Source organism: Microcebus murinus, chromosome 7 (genome assembly GCF_040939455.1).
Source record: "Microcebus murinus isolate Inina chromosome 7, M.murinus_Inina_mat1.0, whole genome shotgun sequence".
Taxonomy (NCBI): domain Eukaryota; kingdom Metazoa; phylum Chordata; class Mammalia; order Primates; family Cheirogaleidae; genus Microcebus; species Microcebus murinus.
Genome location: NC_134110.1, coordinates 9964619 through 9977317, shown reverse-complemented (window position 1 = coordinate 9977317; position 12699 = coordinate 9964619). Strand labels below are relative to the sequence as shown.

Genomic DNA, 12699 nt, shown 5'->3' with positions numbered 1-12699 from the left:
GCTGCCTCCTCCCTGCCAATCAACAGCCCTCCAGGTCAATAGGCTGCATCAGCCAGCTGGCGTGTGCTAAGGGAATGCAAATTAATTTTAATATTAGGGTGAGAAAATATACTCAGGGAGGTCTAGCTCTGCGAGGAAACAGCACAAGTCACACTTAAAACAAACATTATATCTCTGTATCATCTGCTGGTCTTGCAATATCCGTGCTTGGTATCCTTCCCTTGGTATGGAAGTGATCGCACAAGCTGGCTCCTACGTGCCTCTGTCTTCATCCCGTGCCAGACTGCCCACCCCAGCCATGCCACTCCCCTCCTTTCTCTTCTGGGAACTGGCCAAACAGCGGAGGCCCCCAGGCTGTGTGTGCACCTGCAGTAGTCCCCTCTCTCGGGACGCCTGCCTGTGTCTTTCCCTGGCTGGTCCCTGCCCTCTTCAGAGAGGCTTTCCCAGACCGCCCTGTCTAGACGGGTACCTGCGCCCCACCCCGGCAGGATTCCCTATCGTTTCTCGCCCGGGTTTATTATTTTCGCCGCTCTCCCTGCTCTCTGAAACTGGACCTCTGAGACCGTCTCATTTATTTTTGGCTTCCTTGCTTCTTGCTCTCTCGCCCTCTGCTAGGATGCAGCTTCCCTGAGAACAAGAACCTTTTTTGTCTTGCTCAGCCCGGCCCGGATCCCCTGTTGCCCAGCATGGCGCCCAGCACCGAGTGGGCATCCGACTGTTGTTTTCAGAATGAATGGATCGCCGAGCAGACTGGGTCTGTGTGAATGAGCATCGGCGACAACATGCCCACGCCCAGAGAACAGGCCTGTGTTTTGTTTTACTTCCCAGCAGAGACAGTGGGGGTGTGACCCGGCAGGGATGGTAACCATGGCAATAGCAGGCTTTCCCACCTTTTCTCCAAGCCGTTGTCAGCCTCGCTTCTCCCTCCCTCATACGTGATACGTGTATATGTCCTTAACACTCCGGGCAGCGATCAGAACTTCGCTGAAACTCCATCCTCGTTACTTTAACCTGGGCAGACTGAGCCCTTTTGATCGTCATCACACAGCAGGCCATCCACCCTCAGTGACCTGTGATGCTCTTCTCTAAGCTCCGCCCCATTTGCTGATGACTTCGGGGGCCAGGCAGAGCCCAGCATCGATGCCCTGGGATGACCGCCTGGGCCCCACCTCCCAGGCCTGCAGGAGCTACCTAAAAATGGGCCTCCCCCAACTGCCCACCCCCCGCCCTCCTGAGGCCTGCCTGCACAGTCCACAGTGATAGGAGTGACACCAAGGACGAGGCGCAGGGGGAGGGCACTGGACTGCCCGGCGCAGAAGGTGCCCTCTGCCAACTGCTCTCATGGACAGAAATCACTGGGAGACAAACAGGCACCAGAAGGCAAAATTGGTTTTTCTGAACTTCTGCCCTGAAGACTATTGATTTGTTTGTCGATAGAAGACTTAGGCAGCATCTGCTCTGAAACGGAGCACAGCCCCTGGGTCGAAGCAATTGCACGAATATAATCAAAATGGAAGGAGTAGCAGCAAAGGAATCAGGAGGTGAGAGAGAAACTCAGGTGCTAGAGAACGAAGCCTGAGAGATACTGGAGATAACAGGGAAGTTATCACTTTAATTATAAGGCAGCATATTTTACCGTATCTCTGACAGGCAGGTATTAAAGGGCTGACTGCATTTTGCTAATACTTCTTGGAAATAAAACTTACCAAATAGTGGGTAGTAAAGAATTATTGGTATATAAAAGAAAAACAGAAATAAGGCTTGTGCTACCCTAGCAGCTCCCAGGGAGAGGGGAGGCAATCTGGCCACGTCACTGTGATAGGACTTTAACTTCTTTTTAAAATTGAGATGGGTTATGTCCTATGAAGTACACAAAGCTTAAGGGAACAGTGCAACCACTGCTCAGATAAAGTCTGGAACATTCCTAGCAGCCCAGGAGTCTCCCTGGTGCTTCCATTCACTTAGCTCCCACCAAGGGTAACCACTATTCTGGGCTCTATCACCTTAATTAACTCTTCCTCTTTTTAATTCATATAAATATACGTTCTCTTTTGAGTCTGATGTCTTTCAACGTCATTGAGATGCAACCCCTTTGAGGCATGTATCAAAGTTCTTTCTTTTTCATGCGGTGCAACAGTCTACTGTATGAACATTCTATAATGTTCTTCCTCATTCTACCGTTGACAGACAGTTGGGCTGTTTCCAGTTTGGGGCTAGTATGCCTAAAATGGCTCTGAACATTGTTATATATGCTGTATTAATGAGCAAACCCAAACACTGACTTCTGTTGGATAGAGGCCCAGGAAAAGAACTGAAGGATCTCAGTGTAGACATATGGTTAGCTTTAACCGGTACTGCCGAAGAGTTTTCCAAAGTGACCGTACCAAGTCACGTTCCCACCAGCACCACACGAGAGTTCCAGTTGCTCCACATCCTCAGCAACACTCGCTACTGTCAGTCTGGTGGATGTGTAGCAGGATCTCACAGCAGTTTTAATGTGTCTCGCCCTGATGACTCACGATGGCTAGCACCTTTGCATTTGTTTCTTGGCCATTTTGCGAAGGGCGATTTTAAAGGAGAAGATCAGAAAACATCACATGCCCACCCCTCTCTGCAGGTGATCTGACTCCTACTTCACAGAGAAGGTGAAGTCTGCAGGGCTGGAGCCCCCCCACACACCTGGCTGTACCAGGAGCCCCCATCACGTGGCCCTCCTCTGCCCTTTCAGGAGAACAGGTGAGCTCTTCCATCAAGGGCTGTCCACCCACATTCCCTCTCTTCTGCAAATCACCATCTGCTGGCTCCTTGCCCTCTGCTGAGAAACCTGCTCAAGTCTTTCCTGTCCTAGCAACCACACAATCGCCGCTCCCCTCCCCTGACGCCAACACAAGCCAGGGGTCCTCTCTCCCTTCTCCGCCTGCTGATCCCTGTGCTGTCTACTCCTCCCCTGTCATGGATGTTCTCCACACCACAGAACAGGCTCATCAGTGCCACCCCAGGGACTCACCCTGGCACAGGCTGTCGGGCACCCTCACTGCTAAAGCCAGCTGAGACGCGGGGGCCCTCATTTTGCTGGACAGCTCATGTCACTGGCTACTCTTTTCTTCTTAGCACCATCTTGCCCGTGACTCCCGTGATCCATGCTCCCTGGATTTCTTTTAGATGATGTGTTTTAAACTCTGCAGACTCCTCTATGTCCTCAGGTTGGGGGTTCACCTGTCCTTTTCTAATTCTACAGATTTTCCCTATGCAAATTCCACTACCATGTAGTCCACTACCACATGCTGATGCCACTGAACCTCTATTACTATGTATGAATATGTATTACTATCCCTTCTTGAGCCCTTAACTGAACCCAGGACATCACTTAGATATTCCAGAGGCATCTCACACTCAGCATCTTCTATGTCTGGACTCAGAACCTTTGCCCCAGATCCGACTCCTCTTCCCTATTTCCAGTTTTCACAAATGGTATCACCAGCTGTCCAAGACAACCATTGGAGAGCCGTCCTCAACTCTTCCCTCGCCTTTAACTGCCATGTCTCTGTTCTGCTCACTATAAATCAACATCTAAGCTGATTAACTCAACAAATGTAGCTTCCCAGTCATGTGAGGAAGGGGAGAATATATTATCACAAAACGTAAAGCAAACTAAGACATGCTGCGAGACTCCATTCCTCACCCTGCCTGAGCCATGCTGCCTCTCATGAGGGCAAATTGGCTTTCTTTAGTGTGTCAACTCCAAACAACTGAGTAGACACTTGTAGTCCTCTAGTGAGAAGAACAGTGGATCCATGCCTGAGCTTGGGAGGAGGAGTGCCATGCTCCATTAGCTATGTCTGCCACGGGCGTGGGAGTGTCATGCTCCATTAGCTATGTCTGCCATGGGCATGGGATGGGTGGGGAGTGTAATGCCAACTGTGAGTGCCAGGCTGCCAAGAACATCCCTATTTTCTTATGGGCCTGACAAAAACTTGCTAACCTTTCAAGATTCATCCTTACTATCCTCTTCCTTCATCCTATCTTCCCCAAATTTTCCAGTTCTCATCAGTCTATCGACTTCCAATGCTTTTTATATACATTTCATATTTTTGCTCTTTATTGTCATGTCCTTTTAGAGACTGCCTCAGGCAGGCAAATCTCACGCTGAGAATGTACTCTGAAATTCCTTGTGTACAGAGACCACATGTACGCTGTTGCTGCAGGCCCAGCACAGCACTGGGCTTTTCAGGGGAGTTCGGTAAACTCTCAGCGTGTCACATGCACGACAGCCCCCCCTGCGCTCTCGGGAGGACTGCGGGACGGACTCACCGAGCAGCTGGTTGGCAGAAGAGGTGGTGAGGTTAAACTGCTGCTCCAGGTACTTCCCCAGGAAGGCGGCGAAGCCAGCCACCACCGCAATCTCCATGCAGGCGGCCAGGATGATGCAGGTGAACACGGGGTTTGAGAGCAGGTGCTTGGTGACCTTCGGGATCACTGTGGGCAGAGAGAAAGCAGAAGGTTTCGGTCACACTCCTTGCTCCTGTCTTAGAGCCTCCTGCTCTAGGGGCCGTGCCTTGACTCATTCCTGCTCATCTCAGCAAACAGCATCAGGAGGTACCTTGTTGCTCAGGCCAAACCCTGTACCCTGTAACTGAAAACCCTGGCTTCAAAACATACACCAATAGTTTGCCAAACTATCGTCTACTACAACAGAAGAGCTTATACCATTCCTTTTCTTACAATCCACTGCAAACATTAAAATACATTTTGAATAATCAGAAGATATTTCCATACCTTCCCCCACCCCCAAAAAAGAGAAGTTTGGGGTTTGTTTCTCAAAAGAAAAATATATATGTTATACATGATAAATATCAATGTATCTAAGTATATGCCAATATACCTATTGATAAATACATATAACTATATATACGTGTGTGGGTGCACGATAAGAAAATATAATCATAACAGTTTCAAGAAAGAAATGAAATTCTAGTGCTCTCCAAATTATGTATGTGCCTAACCCAATCTCTTCTCACCACCTCCACAGTCACCTCCGTGGCAAAAGTCCGATCAACTTCCCCCTGGGGACTGCTAGAGCCACCCAGCTAGGGTCTTGGGTTCCAATCCTGATCCAATATAATCACTCCCTACATGGTAGCCAGCGGGATCAGCTGACATCCGTTTCCCGCTCAAAACGCCACGACGGCCAAAATCCCTACTCTGTGCCATGGCCTGCGGTCTGACCCTCAGCGCTCCCATCACGCTCCCTGCCCCACCCCCTGCCCCCCTGCAGTCTAGCCCCAGCAGCTCCTGCTGCTTCTCACCTGCACCCAGGTCCTCCCTCCTCCGTGCTCGGGCCAGTTCCTGCTACGGCAATGATCTGACCCCAGGTCTGTGCTGCATGTCTTTCCTCCTCCTCAAGCGGGTTTTTCTCATCACCCAACCCACCCTAGAAGAAACGCCACCCAGCCCCAGGTGCTCAGGGCTCCGGTGACAGTTGGTGGTGGGCTGAAGCACTCTGGGGCTCGGGTACCACTTTAAATACTGACAGATCTGGAAAGCCGTTGAAGCCATGCATCTCGATATTATTTTCTTGTACTCCATTTTTCTTAAAGCCTACGGTTTTATAAGCCACCAAGATTTCCCCTTACACTGGTGCTTTTAAAAACAGGAGATTCATTTTTTAAAATCCTCCGAAAAGCAGTACATTATCTGGATATTTCCAGCACTCAGCATCGTTGGCACGTGGTCTTCAGCTCAGTCTCCTCACTATGGTACCACTGTGCATCCTGCCTGGCAGTTTGCCAGAGGGCAGTCTGGGGGTCCGAGGACAACGCTCTCGCGTGAATATTTATGCTATTATTTTGAAATGCACTGACAAAAACATTAACTGAAATATGGCTCATGCATCCAATGTGAGGTTTCATGGCTACTATGGTTTAAGACACTGCTAGGTTAAAACAAGTCGATGTAAATTTATTTAAAGAGAAGTCTTCTATACATAATGGTGTAGGTGGCACACAAATAAGGCAAGCATTGTAAAGGTGGTGCCAGACACTGACGTTAAGGGAACTCTGTTCAGCTGTAACCGTAATAATGTGGAATATTTGACATGTGGTGTAGGTGTTGCCACCTGTACAAACAGAAAAGGTAAAACACTGGGTCCCAGAGGAAGCAAGGACTATATCGAGTCTGGGAAAAACCAATCAGTGCCCGTGGTCACGCCAAACGCACAGGTGGGCGGGGAGTCTAACAGTGCCTTCCAAGGTGATGAATTAGCCAGCTGTCCTGAAGAAGAGAGCTAATTACACAGGCTCAATCTCATCTCTTAGGAGATGAAACCTCTAAACGGCCCAACTAATTAGAATAAAATAATAATAGAGAATACATAAGTTTTTAATAATGTTAACAGACAAGCTCAATAAATCAAAATGACAAAACAATGGGTCAAGAACTGGCAGGCATACAAAACTTAAAAATGTATCATTTCCAGGAAAGTACCACGTTTCAAAAATGAAAACCTATGTAAGAGATGGGGATTTAAGGGCTCTTTGACATAACGAAAGGAACTTAGTTATGGACACAGACTGAGGCAGGTGACGGGAGGCTCAGAATTACCGTGTCCCGGGCAACCAGATCAGATCCTATGTCACAACCAGATGATAACCAGAGCTGGTGGCCCCGGCCGTTCTGTGGTGGTTCCCTGTAACATTACCGAAACCTTAGGAAGGCAACTGCCTGATTAAATACATGCACCCATAAAAAGCAAAGAAAAACTTTTAAAAGGCTATGAATGAGATTAAAGATGGTGAAGAAACAACTTTAAATCCATGGTATTGTTATGTTCATACCTTGCTGTATTTTGAATGGATGGCCTTTTTGCACGTGCTTTGTCTATTTTTTTTTTTAACAGTGTCAAACATTTACAATCATCTGAATTTTTAGAAAAATTTCAAACTTTCCTTTGTTAAATCCACATTATTTTTTTTAAGTATCATACAAATATTTAGAGGAATGCTGGCTGAAATATTTAAAAATGTGGGTCTAGCAAATACAGAAGATGAATACGATGAGGATAAACAGAGGACGATGAGGTATAAGCATTTATCTTCACGGACAGGAGGAGGATTCGCTATAGCGTGTGGCACACTGTGATCGTGCAATGCACCCGTGGCAAGAAGCTGGCTGTTCATGTCGCCAAGCTCCACACCGCAGAGAAAGCAGTATGGATCACATCAGGCAATCACAGCACCTTCTTGTAATGAATGAATTCGAAAGTCTTGTTTATGTGTTTTGGCAGGTACCGACAATGCTACTCAATCAGTACTCTTTTGTAATTAAGGTATCTAAAATCTGAAACCACTGCCAACACTGAACAGGCAGGCTGGGGACATTCCAGGCAAACGATCCTCTGCAGCGTTTTGGTCGCAGGCTTCCCTTCCTTTGTGTGGGTGCAGAATTTCAGCTTCTGGGACTCCAGACAGACAAAGCACTGCGGCCAGGCTCGGTCACAAATAACACTGCCGCTGGGTTGACACCTGACGCCTCCGGCATCTGACAGGTAGGAACCTTGCTCTCTGGCTCAGAAACGACATCGATGATGATTTGAATTTGATCACGTTATCTGTCTAGGTCCCGGCATCTCCTCGTCCTTGTTCAGAGTCATCACGATTTGCTTGGGGATGAGGAAGGCACCGCTCGACAAAGGCAACTCCGGCTAATGGAACGTTTTTTATACTTCAGCAAGCAATTTAATTACTCCAGAGATAATTCCGCTTCAATGGGAAGGATTCCTTATTGAGATAGGCGTCTGCCTCTTTTTGTCTTAATATCTAATGACTAATTTCTCCTTGAATTAGATGTGAAAAATCACTAAGTTTGAGAAGCATCTGACCGGAGGCCCGGGCAGCCTCAGTGGGCCTCATTTGCATGAAGAACATCTTTTCTCCCTCTACGAAGCTGCTCTGCCTCGAGAAACGACAGCTTCCCCTGGTGTTCAGCTATTTTCCTCCCAGGTTCTTCCTCCCATCCCCAGTTTTATTGCGAAGACCTGTATCACCCTGAAATGATCCCTTCTCAAAGGTTCAGCCTACCTTCCAAAGGCGTAGTTTGAGAAGGGCTATTAATCAGCTCGATCCTGGGGCTACCCCCAGTGTTTTAAGCTTTTCCCTTCCAATGGATTCTTACGCCCATAAAATTGTGACACTCTTAAGGAGGCAGCAGCTAATGAGGTGGCCCAGGCAAACAGAAACTGGTGAACCAGGGCCACACCAGGCCACTGAACACCCTCAGCCAGTTACCTCCCACCTACTGATTTAGCCTCCCACGCTGGGAGTTACACAGTCTCACCAGCCGGGGGAAGCTTTCTACTCCCATCAGGAGCCCGGGGCTGGCACCAGCAAGACTGGAAACAGCAGCAGCGGCAGGTGGTCTCTAGGGGGACACAGGTTTCCCTCCACTAGTCTTCAAAAGACATTCCTATAGGACTGGGACTTCTTGGGAACTGAGACTCCTTCAGGAGGGAGAAAGGCAGGTTTGGAGAAGTCATGAGGACCGATGTCGACAGAGCATTTCCTATGTGCCAAACACCGTGCTAACGGCATTCGCGCCAACTCACACGACCCTCACAAGCAGCCTGGGATCTTGGGACTAGTGAGATCCCCGATTCATGAGAAAACCAAGGCAGAGAATGATCCCGCGGTCAGAGCAGACCAGGAGAAACTCAAGCCCTGGCACCTGCCGCCACAGCATGTGCTTGGAACCAGCGCGCTATTCTGGTCTGGGTTCTGAGAGGTGCCGCTCCGGGTTTGAAGATGAAGCAAGCAGGCTACTCCAGGTAGTCAAAGGTGCAGCTTAATTTTTAGAGATAATATTAACAACAACGAATTCCCACTCGGGTTGGGGGAAATGACCAGATCTGGCATGGATCTGGGGCTCAGTCCATGTTGTTTTTTTTTTTGAGACAGAGTCTCACTCTGTTGCCCAGGCTAGAGTGAGTGCCGTGGCGTCAGCCTAGCTCACAGCAACCTCAAACTCCTGGGCTCAAGCAATCCTGCTGCCTCAGCCTCCCAAGTAGCTGGGACTACAGGCATGCGCCACCATGCCCGGCTAATTTTTTCTATATATATTAGTTGGCCAATTAATAGTTGGCCAATTTCTATGTATAGTAGAGACGGGGTCTCGCTCTCGCTCTGGCTGGTTTTGAACTCCTGACCTTGAGCAATCCGCCCGCCTCGGCCTCCCAGAGTGCTAGGATTACAGGCATGAGCCACTGCACCTGGCCAAAAGCTTTTGCTGAACGAGGCCGTAGAACGCAATGCTAAGAACCGGGTCTGGGAGCGGTAACGGGGATTTGGATTCTGCCTTGAAGACTTAGCAGAAGTGTGACTGGAGCACGTGACTCCATTCGATGGACGGCCGTAAAGATGCAACAGGACCCGTGGATGTAAAGCAGGTGGCCGGGTGTCTCTGGCACACAGGCACCAGCTCAACAGGATCACAACTGATAGAAATAGAAGTCATCCACGGCCAAAGCACGGAGGGACCCCAGGCTACTCGCCATTTATGGTGTTCCCTGGGGCCGCGAGAGCACCAGGCTTGCTGCCGGACGTGTCTGTGCACTGGTGAGCAGGCGGAGCGGGGAACGGCCTGGGGCAGGGTGGACGCACCTGTGCAGGTGGGGAGCAGAGCTCCTGGAGCCTCCGCTGGAGTCAAGGCTCCCCAAGGAGATCTCCCTCCTCCAAACGACAGGCCAGGCCAGGCGGCAACTGCACCTGTCCGTGGCCCTTCTTAGGAACGGGAGGTGCCCCAGGAATTGGTCCTTGTGGGGCTCACAGCACGTACTTCATTCGCCTCTCAGTGTATTTCTGCCTTTAATCTCTCCACTGAAACTGGCCTTGCCTTTCTTTTCCTTTAATAACATTGCTGCCAATACACCAGGGTCAAGGGTCCCAAGACGGGGAGATGAAGCCATTGCATGCAAACGCGCAGCCATTATCACAGCGGCAGCCACAGTGCTACGGGTTTTCCCTTTAACTCTCACAACCATTACAGCAGCAGGTCGTCCTGTCACCATTTCAGGCACAAGAAAACCCAGGATTGATTCTCTGAGAGGTTGAAAATCCCACTTTGCCCAAGAACACAAAGCTGACAGGTGAAGGGGACGGATTCCAACTCAGCCGGCGTGCATTCCAAAGTCCACACTCTTAATCTCCAGGTTTTCCGTGGGAATTTGAACCAACAAAAAGCTGTTTATCTAGCTTTGGGCAGTGGCTGTGTTGTAGCCAATGAGGTTTAACCCAAGGTTTGATTATTGCTAATGGATACAGTTGCTCCTCTCAAAGTTGAGGGGCCATGACGGGCTTCCCAACACATAAGACCCCTGAACAGAAGAGAGGCAGAGGGAACTGGAATGAGATAAATAACAGTTTTCAAATCATAACTGAAAAAAAAAAAAAAGGAATGAGGAAGGAAGAAATAATGAAGACGTGGAAAAACCTTGTAACAGAGGTAGCAGTGTGAACCCACGATAGAAGGAACCCTAGGAAAAATAAAGTGTCACAGCATAGCATGCATGGTTAGCAGCCACCGAGCTGGTTCCCGACGTGAGCAGTGCAGGCTGCCACCACCATGACGAAGCCCCCACTGGACGTCCTGGCCTGGGTCCTGCTCTGCCTCCCATGCGAGGAGCCACCCGAGAGCAGGGATGGGGCAGCTCCTTCATTAGAGGTGGGCACCATGCCCGGGAAGAGCAGATGCTTAACAAATGCAAGGTGGATTAAAGACTTCAACACATAAACGAATGGATGGATCACAAAGTCTTGAAGGGTAATTGTCATAGCCTCTTAAGAAACATGAACTGAAAGGAAAGAGGACAAACTTATGATGCAACCATCAGTGCCATTCCACAGGTCCAAGGTCCATAGTGGAAGCATGGACAGTAAGCTTTTGTAGTCAGGGCCAACGATTCCTTGCCTGTGGGGCCAGGAATCCAGAATAACAGTTTCTTCTTCATTCCCACTGTCCATTCTGGAGATGTCTAGACCACTCTCTTAGGTAGGGGTGGGGAACATCCAGGCAGGAGAGGCAGCCCACAGTGTCTGGAAGTCATCTGGAAGCGAGCCCCTACCATGCACGTAGCGGCCTCAGCCTGGGCCTCATTGCTGTGGGTGAGTCTGCCTCCTGACCTCTGCCCTGGGCCGTTCAGGAACCCAGGGGAGCTTCCTGGCCCCTTCTCACGGCAGGTTTGAAAAAAATAGCTACTGGTTCCTTTTGCTTGTCTTCTATAGATAAGAGGCAGAGGGTGATGCTTCCTTTGTACAGAGAAGGCTGTGGCTTCAGCTAACAAATAGAAAACCATTAGTGCCAGAAACAAGTGTTCAGAATGAAACCCAAATGTCAGTGTCGTGTGGATTGGCTAGGACAATGCAGAGCCATCAATTCTCATGCAATCCCTATCAAGTGCCATCATCATTCTTTACAGATCTAGAAAAAAATAATTATATGCTTTGTATGGAACCAGAGAAGACCCTGTATAGCCAAAGCAATCTTAAGCAAAAAGAACTAGGAGGTATCTGTCTACCAGACTTCAAGCTTTCCTACAAGGCTACAGTAACCAAAACAGCATGGTATTAGCACAAGAACAGAGACATAGATCTTTGGAACAGGACAGAGAACCCAGAGATGAAATCATCCACATATTGTCATCTAATCTTTGACAAAGCAGACAAAAACATACAGTGGGGAAAAGAATTATTTTCAATAAATGGTGTTGGGAAACTGGATAACTACAATTCTATCGATTCTTTCAAGATCACCAACTCTTTACAGCCCCACCAAGAAGCCTCAAGAGAAAAAAGTCATCTAGCTGCTCATCTCAGCGTAGCTCATCCAGCTGCCCATTAGCCAGTTTGAAGCAAGAACCACAATTTCTTTATCCACTCATCCATTGATGGACACTTAAATGGATTCCAAATCTTGGCTGTTGTGAACAGTGCTGCCATAAATGTGGGAGTACAGGTATCTTTTCGATATACTAATTTCCCCTCCTTTGGATATATACCCAGCAGCGGGACTGCTGGGTCATATGGTAGTTTTATTTTCAGTTTTTTTGAGAAACCTCCATACTGTTCTCCATAATGGTTGCACTGATTTACATTTCCACAACAGTTAAAAATAAAATTAAAAATCAGGGGGGGAAAGTGCCATTAAAGGCACTAAAATAAAGCAAGAACCAAGCTTTTGCAGAGGCACGGTTGGTGAGCTTCCCGCAAGCTGCAGATCCAAATTGGTGTCACCCCAGTCACTTCCCTCCCTCTGGAGTGAGAAGCCGGAGCAGCACAGGCTGGTCACAGGACCGCAGAGATGAAAAGGGAGCCAGGAGGCAGCAACCTCTTATTCAGACCCAATATTGTGTCTTCCCATGTCAGAGGCAGCACAAAGAAAAAGACCACGGGAAAAAAAGGGTCTTTTGTAAGCAAACAGCCATGTTCACTACTCCCCGGCAGCCCCTGAGAACCTTCTCTGGGAGATTGGTGCCCCACCTCAGTGGCGCAGGGCTGGCTGCACTTAGCATTCATGAAAACTCTGTGAGAATCCACTCCTGGGAAATCTGGAAGAGAAACAGTAATGTGCAGAGAAGAAACAGTGGAGCCCAACATCCAAATTGATGTAAATGCCCATCTTGAAGCCTAGGGTTCCTAACATTGTTTCCTGAAG

General features: G+C 48.7%; 1 protein-coding gene across 3 annotated transcripts in view; it reads right to left on the bottom strand.

Moving 5' to 3' along the window:
- SLCO3A1 (solute carrier organic anion transporter family member 3A1) overlaps positions 1 to 12699 on the bottom strand; it is a 283652-nt gene that overhangs the window by 37703 nt on the left and 233250 nt on the right. For all 3 annotated transcript variants that reach the window (XM_012757050.2, XM_076004789.1, XM_012757051.2), the window contains exon 5: positions 4312 to 4476. In XM_012757050.2, coding sequence (XP_012612504.1) covers positions 4312 to 4476 — 165 coding nt within the window. The remainder of the gene's footprint in view (positions 1 to 4311; positions 4477 to 12699) is intronic.